This window comes from Thamnophis elegans, chromosome 2 (genome assembly GCF_009769535.1).
Source record: "Thamnophis elegans isolate rThaEle1 chromosome 2, rThaEle1.pri, whole genome shotgun sequence".
NCBI classification, from domain to species: Eukaryota; Metazoa; Chordata; class Lepidosauria; order Squamata; family Colubridae; genus Thamnophis; species Thamnophis elegans.
Window position 1 is genome coordinate 35138769 of NC_045542.1, and position 23112 is coordinate 35161880.

At 42.1% G+C, this 23112-nt stretch overlaps 1 protein-coding gene across 1 annotated transcript; it reads right to left on the minus strand.

Moving 5' to 3' along the window:
* Positions 1–1392: 1392 nt before the first annotated feature.
* C2H17orf75 (chromosome 2 C17orf75 homolog) lies at positions 1393–22575 on the minus strand. Its single transcript, XM_032211415.1, has 10 exons — positions 22365–22575; positions 20779–20853; positions 18309–18434; positions 13794–13934; positions 12277–12334; positions 9933–10052; positions 7950–8014; positions 7684–7823; positions 5351–5454; positions 1393–3124 (listed from the first exon to the last, which is right to left on the minus strand). The coding sequence occupies exons 1-10, from the start codon at positions 22505–22507 to the stop codon at positions 2915–2917; spliced, it is 1182 nt and encodes a 393-aa protein (XP_032067306.1). The 5' UTR covers positions 22508–22575; the 3' UTR covers positions 1393–2914.
* Between the last annotated feature and the right edge of the window lie 537 nt (positions 22576–23112).

The following is a 23112-nucleotide window of genomic DNA, read 5'->3' on the forward strand; positions in this document are numbered from 1 at the left end:
CCTCTTGGCTTCTAGGTGCTCGCTAAGAAAGGATTTTTCAAAATGACCACCAGATCATCAGTATTGCTTGTACTGTATTATATTAACTTGCATCGATGCTAAAGAGTTAGACATTCTACTCCCCCTCCCCAACTGAAAGGAACTCTGTTCCAACTGCCAGTTGCCTTATATGGGAGTGGCCAGCACGTGACTAATCCAGCCTGAGGGCTTGCCTAATCACATGGTTTCGTATCAAACCATGAGTATCCAGCTAGTATCCCTATAATGTTTTTAATTCAAAAGATATTGAAGACACGAGACAAACATTGTAGTGATTTCCTCATGCACATTCTTTTGGATGTGATATAAAGCATTAATCGTGCAATCACCATCACATTCACCCAACATTGCAGTTATATTCTCCCTCAGCTGTATCCTTCCATTAGCAATGCAAGTAATCCTCAACTTACAACCATTCATTTAGCAGATGCTTGAAGTTACAATGGCCCTTGCACTTATGACAGTCGCAGCATCCCTATGGTCACGCGAGGGAAAATTTAGGTGCTTGTTATTTATGACAACAGTTGTACTGTCCCAGGGTCATGTCATTTCCATTTGCTGCCTTCCCAACTTTTTTGACAAGCAGTCAATTGGAGAAGCCAGATTTGTTTAATGGCAGCATGATTCATTTAAACAACAGCAGCGATTCACTTAGTGACCCATGGCAAAAAAAGGCCATAAAATTGGGTGTGGCTCGCTTAACGATGGAAATTCTGGATCTGATTGTGGTTGTAAGTCAAGGACTACCTGTATCGATCTTCCTTCCATTAAAAAAAACACTTTTAAAGGAAGAATTAGTAGTAGTGGTAACTGAGGACACCCAATCTACTTTTCCCCCCCAGGTGCTTGTTTCTTTCTTCTCTGCCAATTCTTGTGAACTTTCCTGGCTATATAACTGTTCCTTTGACATTTTGACGTCGGTATATCTCATTTTTCACAGCACATAGGAATTTATTGCAATGTTTTCTGGTTGGTTCACATCTGCATTTTTTTTTTAAAAAAAATGACTACTGTCTACAAATAATTAAATGGTAAGCATTTTAGGGCTAAAGTTCAGTTTAATAATCTCGAACTATGAGCCTATTAAATAATACTTTATCTCAAACTGTATTCAAAATCCTTAGGACTTTGGGAACTCTCTTCCTCATGCTACTGGGCCCTGAATCAGAATTGGGTTTGTCATCCAACCTCCCCCTCAGCACACCTCTACCCCAAAATTCAAGTCCAACACCCCCACTGCTTACTAGCAACCACTTTTCCTGTGTTCAGAGCAAGTAGTGAAATATGGTGAGGCAAACGAGATACATTCAATCTTTCAGGGTAGCAATGAACGGAAACGGGAACAAAGCCAACCTTGCTTGAAGGTGAATGCATTTAATGTCCTAATTACTCAACAGTCCCGCGATTAAAAAAAGCTTTCTGAGCCTCTCCAAGATCTCCAAACAGAATGCAAATCAAGAGCTCACAGAATTTTACAGGTTGAATTTGTGCAGCAAAATTACATTAATGTTCGCCAAATTTAATACTCATTATTAGTCACTTGTGTTGATTCCACCGCCCCACAATGTACACTGAATTAGCAAATGCAAGAAGTATCAACCTTTATTTTCCTACGCAGTTAATATCTTCCTCCATGGCTTATTGTTATAGCACCAAAACGAAGTGATTCTGCCTTAAAAATATGCTGAATAGAACATGCTTTTCCCATCAAGGGCTATTCCAAGCAAAGAGTGTGCTTGCAAAGCAGCATGATGTAAGAAATGTCAAAATATTTTTCTATCGTGTATGTAAGTATAGTTTTCCACGAACAATTTTTGTGCATAGATTTTATTTCGGATGTACTGTTCCGCTTTCTCTCACCCCCACCCCCACCGAGTGGTTGATATAAGCATACCTCACCAAAACCCCATTATCTACAACTTGTAAAAATGGGGTCAAGTTTTACAAGTACAAATATAAATAACTAATAATTAATTTGACCAATGTGTAATTTATTCGGGGCTCCAAGTTCAGACACCTTGATGGACTGGGAGAGGATGCATGCATTAAGATAAATAGCTTGTTGTTTGGGAGGTGTTTCTGTGTGTGAAGCAGCAAGATAGAATGGGGGAAAATCTATATGTTTGATCCAGATGTGCAGCTTTTCTGGTTTTGGTTAGCCAGGATCTGTACATGTATCTGCCCATAAGCCATTTGGGCTTCTTCACTGGCACTTCCACACAATTAATAATGACAAAGCCACATATTTCGTCTTATTTGGTCTCCAGAAAGTATAGCCTGGATCCACACAATGCTGAAGTCTAGATCAACCCCATTGTCCTTTGTCTACAGCAGCTGGTCCTTACTGAAAATTGCAGGCTAGCATGTAGGGACTGCAAGCTCCAGATTGATCCTGCTTTCGACTGTGGTCTATAAGGAAAGCCCAAAACCAGAGTTTGGATACCCTAGAGCAGTGTTTCTCAACCTTGGTGACTTTCAGTCCTAGCTATGCTGGCTGGGGGATTCTGGGAGTTGAAGTCCACAGGACTGAAAGTCGCCAAGGTTGAGAAACACTGCCCTAGAGAAACAAACTGTGGTTTTACAAGCCAGACAGGCACGGGAAAGCAGGGAAGAGGGTGAGCGCCTGAACACACCGCTTGTTCCCATACCAACAAATACCAATTTAACTCTACCTCACAGTAGATGCTGTGAGAAGGGTTTTCTTTTTTGGACCACATGTTTGTGTATTGTGGGGAGCCAGGACTAAGTGCAGCCCTCCACGATGAAGTTCCCATGATTTAACACAAAACGGGCCTGCACGCTCAAGCACTGTGATTCTACAGGGAAGCAGGCTGGCTTGGTCCTGGACAAGCCTCCCTCGGTTCAGAAAGATGAGTTAAGCTCCCAGCTGATCCCTCATGAATTCTTCCAGCACACTGATGACATTCCGGGCTTCCTGCATTTCTGCGTATTCTACTTTGACAATCTTCAAGAGCACATCGCCGCTGCCGGAGTTTTTGAGAAACAGGTAGCACTTGAACAAGGCATAATGGCTCATTTCTGCCTGCCGGATGAACCGCTTCAGGTTGTTGACGTCCTGTATGGCCTGAAAAGAAAGCAGCCAACATGTACACCAGTGTCCTGATCAAGCTGAGAAAGCCTACGGAGAAACCCAAGGTCCACATATAGTCCCTTTGACAAGATCACTGTTCTCACTGAGGCTTCCTGAGAGCATGAAGCAAACCCCTGGTCCTGACAAAAACCCCTTTTATTAATCTACTGTGAATTATGCTCATTCACATCCAGCAAAGTCTTTCAAGGGAGGATTTACAGTCGCAGAACTTCTCTGGCTTGGAGAGCTGCCAGGCTGATATTTGCAAAACCTGGCCAGGCGTCTCGGAGAGTCACAAACCAATTAAGTGAACTTATTCTCTCCTGCAAACTCCATTCCCCTTTCGCTCCTCTCTGTCCGAATCTGCAGGCTGCAACAGTCACTAGGATAAAAGGCAGTTTCACACGGTCCACTGGGCAAGGAGAGAAGGGTGGATGACTTCCCCCCTACAGGGCAATCGGGGCAGGCTGCTGTGGTACACCGCCAATAAATGTGTTATACACATACGGTGGTTCACCTCCTGCACACATGTTAGTATGCAGGAATCAGGAGCAGTAAATGAGAAATTTAGGAGGAAGAACTTCATATCTTTAATCTAGTAGCTCCCAAAATAATTGGCACTCAAGGCACATCTCTCACAAGAAGGCCCATTATGTCTCGGTGGCGCAGTGGTTAGAGTGCAGTACTGCAAGCTACTTCTGCTGCCTGCCGGCTGCCTCCAGTTCAGCAGTTCAAATCTCACCAGGCTCAAAGTTGACTCAGCCTTCCATTCTTCCGAGGTGGGTAAAATGAGGGCCCAGATTGTTGGGGGCAATAGGCTGGCTCTGTAAAACCACTTAGAGAGGGCTGTAGGGCACTGGGAAACAGTATATAAGCCTAAGTGCTATTGCTATGTTCAAAGGCAGTGGCCACCATGACAAGGGCACAGCATTGCAGATTCTCTGGATCACATGGTGACTAGCTGCCATTTGAGATCTCATATAAGAGGAAAAGCAGACATTCTCCAATTAACAAATATTTAATTGGATAAATGACCTAGATATTAATATATAGAACACTTATTCAACTCTGATGAATCAATGTATTTAAAAGGTAATGTATAACATTTTTAAAAATTCCTCAAGCCTTACAAAATTGGTTACTTATTTCGATCATACATTTGCCATAGTCTTATGTGTGCCTTCTATACAATTTGATTACTGCTCTCCATGTGCTCTACAGGTAGCCCTCGACAACAACTGCAATTGAGCCCCAAATTTCTGTTCCTAAGCGAGACAGTTGCTAAGTGGTTTGAAGGTTTGAAGGTTTTATTCGACTTGTATGCTGCCCTATTCCTGAGGGACTCAGGGTGGCTAACAAAACCAAGGGAGGGGGGGGGGAAGGACGATACAAAAAGGAAAACCACAACAAAAACAAACAACAGTACAAGTGAATCTTGCCTGACCTGTCTTGCCAAATTTGTTAAGTGAATCACTAGATTAGGAAGACAGTTGTGAAGTGAGTCTGTCTTCCCCATTGCCTTTGCTTGGTCCCAGTAGGGGATCACATGACCCTAGGGCACTGCGGCCATCCTAAATATGAGCCAGTTGCCAGTTGGTCTGAATTTTGATCATGTGATCACAGGGATGTTGCAATGGTCATGATTGTGAAAAACGGTCATATTCATATTTTCCAGTGCCATTGTAACTTCAAACGGTCGCTAAATGAACTGTTGTAAGTTCAGGACTACTTGCATACCTTAAAAATAAATAAATAATAAATATTCTGTGTTCCTAGAAGGCATAGCCAATATTCTGGCAGCATGAAATCACACAGGCAAAAGCCACCCTTTGTAACATGGGATTCTTGCCAAGTTGAAGAGGAAAAATATGGACTCAAGATTACGTTCTTTTATAACAAATATGCTTGAGCCACAATTGTTGTGTCTCAGGATGAAGATCCAAGCCAGTGGGATTTGGTATTAGAACAACAGAAACTTTGTCACTAGTTTCAATTGGTTATTAATTTAAACCCAATTCTTTGTCTAAAATAGATTATGATTTGGGGGTTGGGAAACATATGAGACTCAAAACAAATTCTAGTACAGCAAAGGTTTTATCTACCACTATTTCTAACGATCACAAATCACAGCCACCTCTAAGCCAATGTCCAGCCGATGCATTTGGACTACAATTCTCATTGAACATTATTCATCGTTCTTGCCCAACACAGATTAGTTACCTTCAATTTAAAATTTTCCAGTATTTGCCGAAAAAGGAAGGGATTCCCCCCTTCGGAAACATTCAGAAATGCTTGTGTCCAATCTTCACAGAACCTATTTGTTCCTGAGACATTTGTTGGAAAAAAGAAAAATCTTATTATTTCACTTAATACAGTAAATTTACAAATGTCTTCAAAGTTACCCGAAAAAAGATTTTGTACAAGACACAGATATTCCTTATGTACTTAACAAAGGAAGACAGTATTATGGTTTCCTGAGGCTTCAAAAATGGACCAGCCCAGGATGCTGCTCTTTGGGCATCAATCTCGCAATGGGAGATAAATAAGGGTCAAAATTTAAATGATCACTCTTATCCAGGCAAATTATGAAAAGACCCAACTCTCTGGAAAAGGCTCTAATGTTGGGAAAGGTGCAGGTAAAGAGGACAATGAGCAACAGCAAGGTTTGAAAGCCAAATATGGTTGAATGGCTCAATTAACCAGGCTAGAAACTAGGGGACTGTGAGTTCTAGCCCCACCTTAGCCATGAAAGGCAGCTGGGTGATTCCAGTCCCTGTCTCTCAGCCAATCCAACTCACAGGGTTGCAGTTGAGGGGGAAATAGGAGGAGGAGGAATCATTACTGTTTACTGTCTTTGAGTTATTTATAAAAATACTAGCTGATAGTCCGGCGTTGCCCGGGTATTTATTTATGTCCTGACCAAACATAATTTCTAATGTTGGATTTCCCCCCTTACCAGAGGGAGCATCCTTGTGGTGTACTGTGAATCCGTTACCATGGCAACTCCACTGTGCTGTACATTAGAAGCCACTTTAAGGCACAACAGGCTGTATCTTAACAGAACACACACCCCAAGGGGTGTTAGGGGTATCTTACCCCCACATTATTTTTTTCCAGAGAATAAGTCATCTGTGTACCAAGTTTGGTTGAAATTGCTCAAGGCATTCCAGAGTTATGCTGGAACACACACACACACAAACGTATATATATGGTGGGATAAAACGAATAAATCAATAACGTGGATGGACTCAGTTATAACGGTGATGAGTGCATCTTTGGGGGCCATGAAGGTGGTTACTAGGAGTTGTGGTTACTAGGAGTTGAAAACAGTTTGATGATACATAATTTTTTAAAAAATTATCCTTTGTAAAATACCACATATATTCAGTAAAGAATAATAGATAATAGTCAAGAATATATATCTAAGGACCCACAGCATAGAGAGACTGCTTATGAGTTTTATAGAAATCCTACACTCAGTAACAATGAACTTCTAGCTTGGATCAAGAGAGTTTTTCTTAATTGGTTAGTTAGCATAAAATACCATCAATGCTTTAAGAGGCCAGCAATGAGTTTGAAGAGATGCTGAGGATATGATTTTCTAGACTAGCCTTGTTCAAACAGATTATTTAAACACACGTCAGATTTCCATTCCTTTAGGTCTAATGCTTCCGGGCAATTCTTGGATTTGAAAATTAGCCTCTGGAGGGACCCCAGATTGCAGCTTTAGGTTATGCCTGCACAATGTTACAATGAATCTGAAGCACGCCATAAAGACCAAGAAAAAAATCTGACAGTAATCTTTCAGAATTCTTTCTTTCAAGAGGAAAAAAGGGAAGAAAGAAAAGTATTGGTTTCCCAAAGGAGGCCCTTTAAATGAGCCAAATAACAAACCAATATACGTGAAATAACCTAATCAAGATCGAAGGACGCGGTGGTTCAGTGGATAAAATGCTGAGCTTGTCGATCAGAGAGGTCGGCAGTTCGGCGGTTTGAATCCCTAGCGCTGTGTAACAGAGTGAGCTCCTGTTACTTGTCCCAGCTTCTGCCAACCTAGCAGTTCGAAAGCACATAAAGAGGGCAAGTAGAAAAATAGGAACCACCTTTGGTGGGAAGGTAACAGTGTTTCGTGCGCCTTTGGCATTTAATCATGCTGGCCACATGACCATGGAGACATCTTTGGACAGTGCTGGCTCTTCGGCTTTGAAACAGAGATGAGCACCACCCCCTGGAGTCAGGAATGACTAGCACAAATGTGCAAGGGGAACCTTTACCTTAACCTAATCAAAATCTCTTAGTGGTCCACCATCATAAACTTCCCAAATCTGGGAATTGATTTGCTATATTTAAATATATAGCATAGTATGTGAGTATAGTAGATTAGTGCAAGAAGAAGGCTAGAATACAGTAAGGCTAGACTCAAATAAGACTGTCTGCCTTAAACAACTATTTTTGTAGAGAGGTCTAAAACAACACCAGTTTATCAACATTCCTTGTGCTAATGTTACTGAGCAGTACTTGGATGTTAGAAGTATCTCCTTCTGTAAGTTTACCTGCACCATGGAAGCAAAGCTGTGGACTATTCAAGTCAATCACCACGGATTTGCATTGCTCCTCTGTAGCTGAGGCTGTGCATAAGGATGTTGTCATCGTTTCCCTGACCAGAGCTTGAAGACTCACTGCTCGAAGGAACCTGGGAAAGAAGGTAAACGGATTTCCAAGATGTATAGTCATTGGGCAAGTTCCATTAAGCAACTATCTCAAGAGGAGCAAGGGGGCCCTTGGGAAATATCATCTTGAGGGACTGTAACTTTTTTACCTGTTAATATCCTTCTCTGTCCTTTCTTCAGATCCATTCACTTCAACCGGAGTGCAACTCAGAGCCTTGAAAGAGCAGACCCAATGTCACTACTTGGTATATTGACATATCTTTAGACTACAATACTATATACTCTTTAGCTGTCTCAGGAAACACTTGGCTCGACCGCCAAGTTGACGTAAAGGATTATGCCGTTGTCAACTAGCAATTGCATGTTCAACAGGGGTCAGTTGAACATCCATCAGTTGTTGTTGTTCTCCTTCCTCTTCCTTTTCCAGACCACTCAGAATGTACATGTAGTCCTTCACCTACAACCACAATTGAGTCCAAAATTTCCACTGCTAAGCAAAGCAATTGCTAAGTGAGCTTTGCCCCATTTTGTGAAATTTCCTTTCAGCTATGGCTGTTCAAATGACTGCTGTTGTTAATTAGTAACATGGTCGTTAAATGAATCTGACTTCCCAATGGATCCTTGGCTTGTCATAAGGTTGCAAAAAACAACTGCATGACCCTGGGAAACTGCAGTAGTCATAAATACATACCAATCCCCTTGAATTTTGATCATGGGGATGTCGCTATGGTTATAAGTATGAACACTGATCATAAATCACTTTTTTCAGTGTTGTTGTAGCTTCGAGCTAAATAAATGGTTGTAAGTCAAGGACTATCTGTAGATGTAAACGCCCTGGCCTCCATTTTATTTTTAAACAGCTTCAGTTGTATTAAAATGATAATGGGCAAAGGCAAGAGGGCTTCCTGATTAAGCAGGAATTTGACCTCAAATAATGGCAAACAAGAGCCCGTTAGGTGTAGTTGGAGCTAGGAGTTCTAGTCCTGCCTTAGGCATGAAGCCAGTCTTGGGCCAGTCACTCTCCTCAGCCCTAGGAAGGAGACAATGGCAAACCGCTTCCAAAATCTTTCCAAGAAAACTGTATGAACTTATCCAGAGAGTCACCAAGTGTCAACGCTGAATCAAAGGCCAAAAATATCAAGAAGACTCTATTGAAAGAAGACCTTATTTTTGGGCATCCCATCTATTTTACTCTCTCTCTCTCTCATATCTGCAGAGAAACTGCTTTTCAAACTGTCTGAGCTAAAAGCCCTGTCTAAGCATAATTGAATGTATACGTTTAAAAACATGTAAATCAATTCCAGCTGCAGTAAGGGAAACTTGTGTTTCTAAAACTGCTGGCCCAATTTTAAAATGAATTACATACACAACTTAAAACAAAGGTGTTATTATCATGTTATTCAAGCTGCCAAAACCTTGATTCGACATTCCCACAAACAGCCCCTTGCAGTGTAGTTGTATTGTGTTGTGGAGTGGGTGCACTGAGGGAGCTCAACCAATCTCATTGTACATGTGTTGTGCACTGACAAATAAATTATTATTATTATTATTATTATTATTATTATTGCTACGTTGTGTTCCTTTCCTGATGGTAAAAATAATAATATGGAAGGACAGCAACTGCCCCATCAAGTCATCTAGTGTGTGCCTCCCCACCCCAAGCCTGCCCGGTAAAATTCCAGGAAAGAAGCACAGGCTAGATGACATAGCAATAGCAATAGCAGTTAGACTTATATACCGCTTCATGGGGCTTTCAGCCCTCTCTAAGCGGTTTACAGAGTCAGCATATTGCCCCCACAGTCTGGATCCTCATTTCACCCACCTCGGAAGGATGGAAGGCTGAGTCAACCTTGAGCCGGTGAGATTTGAACTGCCGAACTGCAGATAACAGTCAGCTGAAGTGGCCTGCAGTACTGCACTCTAACCACTGCGCCACCTTGGCTCTTGACGCACATGACATGACACACAATTAAAGATTGTTTGAAGCAGTGAAGTCTTATTTGTACACACTGTGAACTATCACAACGGTCACAGCTAAAGCAATGAATAAACAAGGCAAACCGTTCAACCAGAAACCCAAACAAAAGCACACCATGGAGATCCAGGCGGAGTGAACTTTGTGTGGTACTCACAGCATGTAACACAAAGGCAAGTTTCTCCTGGAAAAGCTTCACCACCCTCTGAATAGGGCACACCACATCCTCAAACCAAGTCTTCAGGAGCGGTTGAATGCAGGTCTCCGGGCTGCTTTGCTGCACCCAATTGAAATAAACAGTTGATCATTCTACAAGGTATGTGACTGTAAAGGGGAACTCAGTGAAACAACTGGGGACAGCTTCTTTGGAAAGTGTTGATTACTTTTCAGCCATTCCCTATTCCAGAGCCTAAGAAATTTCCTTTGGGGCTAATTTGCTATCTTGAATCAAGAAAGTGAGTGAGAAGTAGCAGCATAACAGCTTATCCAAACAGCTGTATTGAGCTCCACCAGGCATACAGGCAGGAGAGTCCCTCCTCCCTGGTCTGTCTTTTAACAGCTATCTAGTCCTCTCGTTCTATTTTACAAATTATTCTGGGAACTGCTAGAGATGGTAAAAAGGATTTATGGTGCATCACAATAAGCTACATTCCACAAACGCCACCTCAGGACAAGCTCTGGGTACACACGTACACACAGACAAAACGGGTGTTAGGAGTCTTTATTGAGGCTTCCAAGCCCGAATTACTTTCCCCAGTAATTTCTTGTGGCAGTACTAGCCCAGTGTGTAAAGACCAGGCAAGTCCACTAGGCAAAGGCAAATCCCCAACAAGGGATGCCAAGCGATTGTAAAGACAACCTATATGTAAACTGCAAACTAGAATAGATACTTCTTTCAAGATTTCTCTTTAGAGAGAACTGTTTTAGCAGCATTCAGAAGTGACACATTCAAAACTAAGAGAGATTCTGAAGTGCTGGATGTCAAAGCGTCAAGCACTTCGACTTATATACCGTTTCAGTGCTTTACAGCCCTCTCTAAGCGGTTTACAGAGTCAGCATATTGTCCTCAACGATCTGGGTCCTTATATTATCGACCTCGGAAGGATGGAAGGCTGAGTCAACTTTGAGCCTGGTAAGATTTGATCTGCCAAACTACTGGCAGCCGGTGATCAGCAGAAGTAGTCTGCAGTACTGCACTGTAACCACTGTGCCACCACGGTTCTTGGTGGCATGTGGATGACACAGCACTTCTTAGCTTGAATGATGTCCAATGTTTTCATAGAGATAGTAGGAAGTATGAGAATGTTGAGGCTCTCCGTATGATCACACTCATAAAGAGCTTGGTTCCCATAGAACCTATGGCACGTGTGCCAGAGGTGGCACGCAGAGCCCTCTCTGTGCGCACGCAAGCCGTCGCCCCAGCTCAGTTCCACTGCGCATGCACACACACCTCCCGTTGGCCAGCTGGTCTTTAGGTCTCTGCCACGCATGTGGGAGCCAGGGCGCATACAGGGGGTCATGTGTGCATCTGTGGGGCATGTGCGTGGAGAGCATGTGAGGGGCCGTTAGCATTGCATTTTGAAGGTTCACGTGCGCAAGCGCATTCACGTGCATGCACTTTGGGCACTCAGTCTGGAAAGGGTTAGTCATCACTGCCATAGAACAACCATAAACATTGAACATAATTCTTGAAGGCCAGTTTTTTTTTATTCTGAAGCCACGGAAACTCTCTAGAACAGGGGTGTCAAGCTCAATGCCTGCGGACCGGATCTGGCCCACGGGGTGCTTAGATGTGGCAGACACACCCTGAAAACAGTAAAAAAAAACAGCCCGCAGTGCCTCTGCAGGCAAAAACGGAGCTGGGGAGGGCCACACGCATCCTCCCCGAGCTCCGTTTTTGCTAGCAAGGGGTTGAAGGAAGCCGTCACGGCTGAAAACGGCACCTCGATGAATGATGTTGAGCTGCCTCCCCCCATTGTCAAACACAACCCTGATGCGGCCCTCAATGAAATCGAGTTTGACACTCCTGCTCTAGAAGGACACCATGCAGATAACACTGGAAACCGCTAAGAGAGAGTAAAATTAGCTTGTTTCTCTTCCAACTACAAAGTAGCAAACAACAGAAACTAGTTGCTCTCATGAGTAACTTAGAAATGCCAGATCCCTCTCCTATTCTACCACTGAGATGCTCAGAAAATAGGCCCGGAGCACACCAATGCATGGGAATTGAGACAAAGCTTCTTTAATTGAGATTTCTCTAAGGCCCCTTAAGTGATTGAGGATCGTGAAAATCAAACTGTCTTCCTCAGCATGTCTTCATTATCCTAGGTAAACAATTCTGATTAAGGATCTTCACAGGGAACTCAAAATAACTTCAAGCATCTCAGTTTAACAAGCAGCTTGTAAAGAAACCAACATTTTCCATCTTGTTGGAGGAAAAAAAAAAGAGAAAACCAAAATTATTAACAGCAACGAACAGTTATCTCTTCATCAAGACTTACCTGTGAATCTAAACAAGTCTTCATATCTTGAATGTATCCATCAAGCTCAAGTCTGAATGTAACACTTTTAAGGAAACAATGCTTCAGTTCTGCCTAATCCCTATGTTTAACTCATCTTATAATTGATGTGCTGCTGCACGCCTGTTAAAGATATTTTAAACATCCAGGAACAGATAGTCCTCAACTTACAACAGTTCATTTAGTGACCGTTCAAAGTTATAACGGCATGAAGCAAGGAACATGTGACCGTTTTGCACACTTACAACTGTTGCAGCAACCCCATGGTCACGTGATCAAAGTTCAAATGCTTGGCAACTGGTTCATATCTATGACAATTGCAGTGTCCTGGGTTCATGGGATCAGCTTTTGAGACCATCTGACCAGCATAGTCAATGGGGAACCCAGATTTACTTAACAACCCTGTTATTAACTTAACAAATGCAATGATTCACTTAACAACTGTGGCAAGAAAAGTCATAAAATGAGGGAAATTCACTCAATAAATGTTTCACTTAGCAACATAAATTCAATTGTGGTGGCAACTTACCTGTATTTATTTATTTATTTATTTATTTATTTATTTATGTCTGTCTGTCTGTCTGTCTGTCTGTCTGTCTATCTATCTATCTATCTATCTATCTATCTATCTATCTATCTATCTATCTATCTATCTATCGGTGTGTGTATGTTTGTGTGTTCCAGCATAACTCTGGAATGCCTTGAGCAATTTCAACCAAACATAAACAGATGACTTACCCTCTGGAAAAACATATTGCGAGGTTAGCCACCCCTAAAAACCCTCGGGGTGTGCGTTCTGTTAAGATACAGCCTGCTATGCCTTAAAATGGCTTTTACTGTACTGCCATAAAATGGCTTCTACTGTACAACACAGTGCAGTTGCCATGGTAACAGCTTCCCAGTATTCCACAAGGGGGCTCCCTCTAGTAAGGGGGAAAATCCAACATTAGAAATTACATTTGGTTCGGACATTTTCCCCCTATGAATAAATATCCGGGCAATGCTGGGTTATTGGCTAGTTTATTTATAAATTTTATTGGCTGCCCATCTTGCCATAGGGTAACTCTGGGTGGCTTACAGTTATATCTTAGTTAAAAGAAAAATGTGAAAATCAAACCTTACAACCAAAGACACATGGGGGAGGGTGGGGGCAGAGTGGGGGGTGGGGAGGTGGGATCTGTTACTGCTCAATCAACCACCTCCACTGCGCTGATCTCTCCCACTGGGGCTACAAGTCAATTAAGACCATTAACATGGATATAAACATCTGCACACCATTCAAAAGAGGCCAAATAGAATAGTCTTTAGGTTCTTACGAAAAGATAAGAAGGGTATAACTGATATTCTCAGAAGCCTTTAAAAATGATTTGGGAATGTGCATGACCTCTGGCCTAATTTAAGAGAACAATCGGAATGATGGGAATTAAAATAAAGAAATAAAAGGACTTTCCTCCTCCATTCCCCATTTTAACCCAGACAGAAACATAGGAAAAGGATATAGTTCAAGTCCCTTCTCTGAGCCTCCTAAAAAACAGATGACGTACTCCAAAGGACTCTCTCTCGATTCAGGATCAGCTCCTTCTGCACATTTTTCCGGCTGGAGCACGCAGTAATAACAACCAACTCGAGTTTCTGGAATGCTGAATTAATCACAGGGTGGTTGCACCAAATCAGTGTAATGCTGTGTTTCACGCTGCAGTTTGCCTGTTCATCGATCTCATGACAAATGAAGCCCTTATTTTAATTCAGTAGGAATCAACCTCCAGGGGCAAGAATCTTACACAGGTTCTTAACTCCAGTCAATACACTTCGCTTCATATTTCTGTCAACCTCCTGATTCTACATACTTCCCCTCAGACCAGTGGCAGTGAATGGAAAGCCAAACCACCCACCTGCTTGCTCTTCCTGTGTTCAGGTAGGCCTCAATTTACAAGCATCCATTTAGTGACCACTCGAAGTTATAACGGCACTCAAAAAGTAATGTATGCCCATTTTTCACACTTGTGACCCTCACAGCATCCCTACGTTCATGTGATCAAAATTTGGGCACTTGGCAACTGGCATGTACTTAAAACAGTGGAGGGTTCCTAACCGGTTTACTACCGGTTCGCTGAGCACGTGCGTGTGCAATTGAACAAAAATTATTAAGAAAAACAACAAAAGAGCTGACGAGCGGCAATTCAAGCTGCTGCCCTGGGTACCGTTTTTTTCAGAGTATAAGATGCACCGCTTTCCCTCAAAAAAGAGGCTGAAAATCTGGCCGTGTCTTATACACTGAATACAGTATTCTTGGCCTCCCGAAACCCTGCCCCCGTCACAAAAATGCATATGCAGAGGATTTCGGAGGCCTGCAAAGTGCTCCTGGGGAAGGCAAAAATAAACAAAAAAATGGGCCATTTTTTGCTCATTTTTACTCCCACGCAGCCCCCAGGAGCATTATGCGGGTCTCTCAAACTCTCTGCATGCCCTGGTTTTCACACAAAAAGGAGGTTTGCAGAGGGTTTGGGAGGCCTGCAGAGTGCAAAAACTTTTTCTTTTAATTTACCTCTTCAAAATCTTGGTGTGTTTATACTCCGGTGCGTCTTTTACTCTGAGAAATTCGGTAAGTATAACCCAGTGGGAGATGGGCAGGCCCACTTTTTAAAAAACAACAACAGAGAACTGGTTCGCACTACCAGGTCAGGAGAACTGGAACCCATCTCTCACTTGCAGTGTCCTGAGGTCAAGTGATCACCATTTTGTAACCTTCTCAGCTGGCTTCCAAAAAGCCAAGTCAATAAGGATTCACTTAATGACCATGTGATTCACTTAACAACTTCAGTGATTCGCTTAACTGTGGCAAAAATTGCAAACGCGGCAAGACTCACTTGATAACCCCCTCGCTTAGCAACATAAATTTTGGGACCACCTGTAATCTGTAAACATGAAATGGATTAAATAAAGATACAACATAGTCAAAATGTGTGTTTTAAAAACAAAAAACTGCTACCCCCCCCCCCCCTTAATGCATTTGGATGGAGCTGATATTTGGCAGTTCCCTGGGTAGCTCTAGTCCCTGGAAGTGATTATGCCTGCTTTTTAAAATTCAGTGGATCAAAGAATGGTATGAATAGAAGGAAGTGCAATTAAGACAGCCATAGATGAGACGAGGCATTCATGGCTTCCTTGTATAGCATTCTAGTACCAGGGAAGAAATGTGGGGTGGGAAGGAGAGACTGATAACTTCTCTTGGGAAGTTCACTCAGTATTTCCGTTTCCCAACCAAACCCAATATGTGCTTTTCAAAGGATAAAATGTTCATTACGCTGATTAGATGAATTAATCAAATGATGCTTAAATACTGTTAAATATTCTTAGGAGAGCAAAAGGAAACACTCTCATGAAGTCTATTTCTGCTGGATAAAAGGTAAATGTGCTAGTCGTTCCTGACTCCAGAGGGTGGTGCCCATCTCTGTTTCAAAGCCAAAGAGCCAGCGCTTTCCGAAGATGTCTCCATGGTCATGTAGCCGGCATGACTAAACGCTGAAGGCGCACGGAACGCTGTTACCTTCCCACCAAAGGTGGCTCCTATTTTTCTACTTGCATTTTTATATGCTTTCAAGCTGCTAGGTTGGCAGAAGCTGGGACAAGTAACGGGAGCTCATTCCATTACGCGGCACTAGGGTTTTGAACCGCCGAACTGCCAATCTTTCTGATCGACAAGCTCAGCATTTTAGTCACTGAGCCACTGGATCCCTCGATAGACTCTTGTTATTTTCTCGAAAACACTATGGATGTAATTCACCCCTGCCTTCCAATTCCCAGACTCATCGCTAGCTTAGCAGTTCTGGCTTGTTCAGGATCCAAATCTTTCTGGCCCTCCTTAGCTTTTCAAGGATGATCAGGCACCAGTATTAGCTGTGCTATTCTTAATAAGTTCAGTCTTTCCCAAAAAAACCACTGCAAAGAGCACACAACAGGCAATACTTCAAAAGTGATTTAGGCTCCAATCGCATAAATAGTAATCCATTAACCGGGGAATAGCCCCATTAAATTGGGAGTTCCTTTTAAATATACCGTAGTTGTATAGCAGTGATGGGCAACCTGTAAAACCCAGCCATCCCATTTGTAACACTGCAGCACCCATTTTGGTGGCAAAATGATTCTTTTTCAGTAGCACTTCTTTTTAAGGGAAGAAAGGGAGGGCTCTTGGGTTAAAGCTGCAATTTCGGCCAGTTTTTCTGATAAGAGTGATTTGCCTGCTAGAAACCTCCTATTCTTGTTTCTATCTTTATCCCATCCTAATTTCTGCAAAAACAGGCAAGTAATTTGCTCGTTTGAGCCCTATGGGTGATTGGGACATGGAGTTGTAGCCTTGAGCACTGCAGCCCCCACCCCCACCCCACAACACGCTACAGTATTACAAAATGAGGAAATGTATGCACAATTCTGATGCAACAGCCCTCTCTCTGCCTGCCAGTGTGATGAAACAATTAACAGATACTCTTGCACTTCCTGATTGGGAAACCTGCCACCTTCCATCAGGTGTTGCTAAAACGTTAATCCCATCAATACCAGCCAGCACAGCCAGTGGTGTAAAATGCTGGGAGTTGTTGTACAGCACCCTCTAGAGGACCAGAAGTTTCTTAATTCCTTGCAATGCTTCACATGCGGTGATTACAACTCCGTAGATAGATTAATTCCACTATCTATTTTAATGTGATACAGAAAAGCCAACCTTCCTCCCATTCGAAGGGCTAGCCCTTGCAGTGGCATATGCATTCACGTACCTATTAAATTTAAACATTAAATATATTGCCAGGTATCTAGCTTACTAGCAGGGTTCAGTCTCAGCCAGTGGTTCCCAATGTGGGGCCCAGGCCCCCACAAGAGGCAATTTGATTTTTAATGGGGGCAAATTGAACCTTGTTTAAACAAAGTTAATGGCCTTTTAGGCTTTCTCGGCACGAGTAGAGTTTACGTTTTGAGTAGAGTAAGAATTATATGTCACCGGGGAGGGGGAGTGTTCAGGATTTTAGAGATGCTTAGGTGGCGCATGGCCAAAAAAAAGGTTGGGAACCACTGGTCTAAGCTTATTCTACCTGTTTTCATTGATCAACCCGGCACTCATTGAATGATAGCGAGATGAAGTTTATAATTCAGAATTCAGAACATATGCGTAGTCTTATGTTTAAGCTCTTGAAACCCTTAATTTGACAGTTATTAAATCAGTCATTAAAGCTTAGACAATGAGTATATGAATATAAATAGTCCTCAACTTTAATGGCTACTCAAGTTACAATGGCTCTGAAAAGAATGACCTATGACTGTTTTTCACACTTAATGGCCATTGCGGCATCCCCATGGCCACAAAATCAAAATTCAGATGCTTGGCAACCGAATCCTGTTTATGATGGTTGCAGAGTCATGTGGGGTCATGTGATTCCCCTTTTGACACTTTCTGACAAGCAAAGTCAATGGGAAAGCCAGATTCGCTTAACAATCGTGTTACTAACTTACAACTGCAGCGATTCACTTAACAACAGTGGTAAGAAAGGTTGTAAAACGGGGCAAAACTCACTTAACTGTCTCATCCTAATGGCAGAGATGTTGGCTCAAAGCTCCTTTGTTAAGGACTAACTGTGATTTCCACATCTTGTAAATTTAGCTCTGCTGGAATGACAGTTAAGCAAAAGAAAAAGAAAAAACTCAGAGGATCAGGATCACTGAAAGCCACTCTAAAAGCCAGATGATTTTTTGATATGGTGGGGTAGAGGGAGAAAAGAAGTTGTTTTATTTTGTGCTGCAACCAGCGATTTCCACACACTTCAAAGGCAGGACAAGGATGAGACAATTCAGAAATAAATAGCCCAATTCAATCTTTGATTTGTAAAACAAAACTTAAAATTATACCCCTAGTTTAATTTGATTACTCACAATTTAGTAAAATGGTATCACTGATTTTTTAAGAAAGCTACAATTAATTAAAATTGCTTGAGATGACTGGACGTCTCAGTCCATATCCACAGCCTTACCTTAACTCGACGGATATAACATTGCCCATCCCTTCAAATAAAGCTCCTTTGTTAAGATGCTTGGCCACCAAACCACGCAACTCCAACTCAGCTTCAGTTGGTAAATTAGTATCCACCAATGAAAGGCTTTGTAAATGAAATTTAAAAAACCCATGATTATTGTTATATCTATTTAGTTAGATTATAGAGTTGCAAAGACGAGCTAACCACAACCTGTCATTCATAGTTGAAGTTAAATGTCAAGCTTTCAAAGAAAAAGATGAATAAGAAGTTCCAAGCACGTCCCATTTAAATAAACAATCAAAACGTGACTTGGAGTAAAACCCAGAGCTACAAAGTTGCACACTTCAGTCATTTTGCACTACGGTACAACTCCATGTGTTTCAATGAGCATGAATAATGGATGGGAATGAAAGCATGGAACAAAAGACCATAGACTTCTCAACTATATTTTCCTTTATTTGGTCTCCTCCACTCAAATATTTTTCCCCCTTTCTATAATATCCCTATTCATGTCTCATTCCAGGAGCAGGAATTCCATTTGTAATGGCAGCAGTAAATTCAGTTTCTTTTTAAAGGAAGTATCTATTCTTAGAATAGCGATGAATTTTTCGCCAAGCTGAGAAATAAAATATATACTACCATATTTTTGGGAGTATAAGACAAAAACCTTTTTCCCTCAAAAAAGAGGCTGAAAATCTGGGTGTGTCTTATACACTGAATACAGCATTTTTTGCCTCTTGAAACCCCTCCCCTTCACCTAAATGGCCGTGCAGAGCCTTTAGGAGGCTCATAGAGTGCTCCTACAGACTGGAGAGGGCAGAAATGAGTGAAAAACAGGCTGTTTTTTGCTCAATTTTGACCCCACCCCCACCCCCAGGAGCACTCTACAAGCCTCCTAAAGGCAATCCATGCCTTTTGGGGGGGAAACGGGCCCATTTTCACAAAAAACAGGCCATTTAAAAACTTTTTTTTTTTAATTTGCCTCTTCAAAATCTTGGTGCGTCTTATACTCTGGTGCATCTCATACTTCGAAAAATACAGTACCTAACTATACCCATGTTTTGCTTCACTACATTAAAGCTTGAAACTTAATGTAGAATGTATAACTATTTAACATTAGAGCATGTTAATATAACGCAACTGGCAGTTGGAACAGAGTTCTTTTCAGGTGGGGAGGAGGAGTAGAATGTCTAAACTCCCAGCCTGCAGGCCGGATGAGTCACACGCTGACCACGCCCATGCCCAGTCTAGTGAAGGTGCAGTATCAGTGTATGTTAATATAAAGCAACTGGCAGTTGGAACAGAGTTCCTTTCAGGTGGGGAGAGGGAGTAGAATGTCTAACGCCTTAGCATCAGAGCGTGTTAATACTGTATAAGAAATACTAATGATCTGATGATCATTTTAAAAATCCTTTCTTAGCAAGCATTTAGAAGCCAAGAAGAACATATGTGCAAAATTTCAAGTTAGTAGCCTTACAGTTGTGGAGATTTCGTGATGTGGCATTTGCCTTATATATATATATACATACATACATACATACATACATACATACATACATACATACATATATATATGAACTCTCATACTTCTTATATTAATTTGTCAAGCACAGAAATCAGGAGTCCAGGCCGTTGAAATGAATATAGGTTTATTGTATGCTAAAGCTCTTCTCTACAAGAATCTGAAGTACTGAAACATCAAAACTAATTGGCGGTAGATAAGAGTCAACAGAATTCAAGGTGGGCTGGCATTAGATTCATAACTAGATTGTCATAAGACAGAAAGAGCTGCAGATCTGGCAACAGTCAGATAAGAGGCAGCTTAGGCTCACTGAAGCAACATGGGCATGACAAATATCTAGAAGCCCCCTCCCTAGTTTCTTGGATTGTAAAGGCAAATGGGAAGAGATTTGCAAGACTGATGACAGCCTTCTGAGGAATTCTAGGCAAGAAACACACCAAGAAGTACTAGCTGCAATTTTATTTGTAAGGTGATATCAACAGAATCTTGCTAGTCTGAAAGTACATCTCTTCCTCCTCCCTAAAATCTAGGGAGGATCCCTTCTGAGATGTTTGTCACACCATTAATTGCTTGTATCAACTCATTACAGAAAGAGTGGGAGATGAGTGCAATGCCAAGGGAGCACAGTCATTTCCCACATGCTTGACAAATGGGCCTAGGAAACTAAGAAATCTTTGTCAAGATACCTCTTGCTAACTTTAAGCAGACAGTTTACACTGAGTTAGGGAACTCCTCAGATAATTGGCCCTTAACATATTCAGAAACTAGAAGAACAAAAGCAGAGCCTTAAATCAGAAATAATGTACTTGTGCATTTGTAGTGCACCAAGTTAAATGTTTGGTTAACAAATAAAAATGGTTGATCGGAACAAGTGATATGCACATGCCCGTCTGTTATAACAACCCAAGATACAGCATGCAAAATCTTTTTGCCAAGTTCATTTACCTGAAGTCCTCTGGAGATGTTTCAACTGATGATTTGCTTGGACTCCCAACATCACTGCCTGATCCTTGGTGTAATCTGAAAAAAGTCAAATTAATTATGAATTTCGAGACCAAATGCATGTGGTTATAGAAAACTCAAAACACCTATCATATTGCTATCCTTGTTCTAAGAGAGAGGGGGTGAAAACCTGGACTGGAAAGAGCAGATTGGGATTTCTGGGAATTGAATAGACAACTCCAGGAGTATTTTGGATTCACAATGGGCAAATGGCACCTTGTTTTGAGCAGCCCTCTGAACAGAAGAATTTGATAGCCCAAAATGTGATAACTCTAATGTATGACCAACATTTTAAAATGCAATAGATAAATTCATCAGTCGACAGACCTACTGAAGTCCCATTTTTTTCTTGTTAATTTTGTCCAATTTTTGGAGACTGTCTGGACACGTCCCTGCAGTTTTGTTGGCAAGGTTTTTTAGAAGCGGTAGCCATTGCTTGCTTCCTAGGGCTTAGCAACAGAGACTGGCCCAAGATCACCTATCTGGCTTTGTATCTAAGACAGGATTAGAATTAATGATCTCCTGGTTTCTAGTCTGAAGCATTAACTACTATACCACAGCAAACTAGCTCTCATTTACCTAATAGTCATCATCATCACCATCATTTTAGCCATTGTCAATCCACTTGCAGGATGAAGGCCTCTTTCACATGTTTCCAACATTACATCACAAGACAACATAGAAAGACCAGCACATGGATTAGGCAACAAATGAAAATATACAATATCATCAAGAGAGAGAAAAAAAAAGGAAATGGAAATGGGCTGGTCACATAGCAAGAACAGCTGATGGCAGGTGGATTAAGGCAGTCATAGAAAGGATCCCACACAGTGGTGGGATTCATCAGATTCAGTAGCGGAAATTTTGAATATTTCGGATAACCAGTAAATACCACCTCTGACTGGCCCTGCCTCCATCTATTCTCAGCCTCCCGAGTCCCAGCTGATTGGGAGGGAATGGGGATTTTGCAGTAACCTTCCCCTGCCTCGCCCACCAAGCCACACCCACAGAACCGGTAGTAAAAAAATTGAATCCCACTTGATAAAAAGCGTCCACAAAAGAGCCCTAAAACAAGATGGATCAATGACATCAGCAAGTATTGCAGGCCCAATTGGGACAGTATTGGTTGAAAACCTGTGTAATAATCACATTTCAAGGAAAATCAATGCCCCTGGGGGGGAAACCGGAGGCTAGACTTCAGGATCAGATGTAACCAATCTACATGATCACAGATGGAAACTAGAAACTGGACTAAAATAATTTGTTGGTTTTATCCCATCAACCATGTTTAACTTGTACCAAACATTTAATTTGGTGAAGCCCAGATGAATTGAACAACAACGCTCTCAGCCAACGGGGTGGGACGGCGGGAATGAATTCAATGCAAGACCCTCCCAGATTCGGAAAGGCTGGATTGTCATAAAACACTATGAAGGATTGGTAAGAGAGCCTTTTTATGGTTCAGGCTGGAGACACGGAGGGCGGAGAAAGCCTGCAAGGACCCGGCGAAGCAGCCCTCGCTCTCTTACCCGGAGCCTCGGTAGCCGTACAAGCAGTGGTAACTGTTGCTGCTACGCTCCGGTTTTCGTTCCTCGGGCAAACCGCCTCCCTCCTCGCTGCTCTCCAGCTCTCTCTCATCGCCGTCCACGGACTCCTGAAGGGAAGGCAACATCTTTGATTGCGAACCGGGAGCGAAGAGAATCCGTTCCCCCTATTGCCGTACAGCGCAACGACCTATTCTCCTCGGCGCCGCACGTCTGTCCATATCGCGTCACAAAGGTTCCGGTCACAAACATGTTGCCACGGGAGAGAGAAGACAGAGCCAGCCATAGGCTCTTGAAATTGTTAAGGATGTTGCGGGCACATGCGCACCCCCCTCCCCACACGCACGCGCGCGGGCACACGCATCTCTCTTCAAGACTCACGCTGGCTCAGTTAACATTTATTCCCCAATTTTACGATTTTTTTAAAAAAAAAATCAGGTCAGCAAGCTGCATTGGATCGGCATTAGCTTAATGAACAGAATAGAGTAGGAATGAGGAAGAGAATAGAATGAATAGAATAGGGATGAGGAAGAGGAAGAGAATAGAATAGGGATGAGGAAGAGAAGAGGAAGTGGAATGGAACAGAATAGAACAGAATACTTTATTGGCCAAGTGTGATTGTCACTGAAATAAGTGGGATTACATTCATGGATCGCCTGAATAAAAAGTCATTCCAATTGAAAAACTTTATATTTACTTCTGGCCTTTGGGCTATAATAAAGGTAGCGAATAG

Excerpts from the sequence above, each read along its gene's own strand:
- C2H17orf75 (XM_032211415.1), bottom strand. The coding sequence starts at position 22,507 with ATGTTGCCTTCCCTTCAGGAGTCCGTGGACGGCGATGAGAGAGAGCTG. Across the intron at positions 18,435-20,778 it reads ACATCTCCAGAGGACTTCAG|CCTTTCATTGGTGGATACTA; the intron begins GTAAATGAACTT and ends TCATTTACAAAG. Across the intron at positions 8,015-9,932 it reads TTGCCTTTGTGTTACATGCT|GCTCTGAGTTGCACTCCGGT; the intron begins GTGAGTACCACA and ends TGCTCTTTCAAG.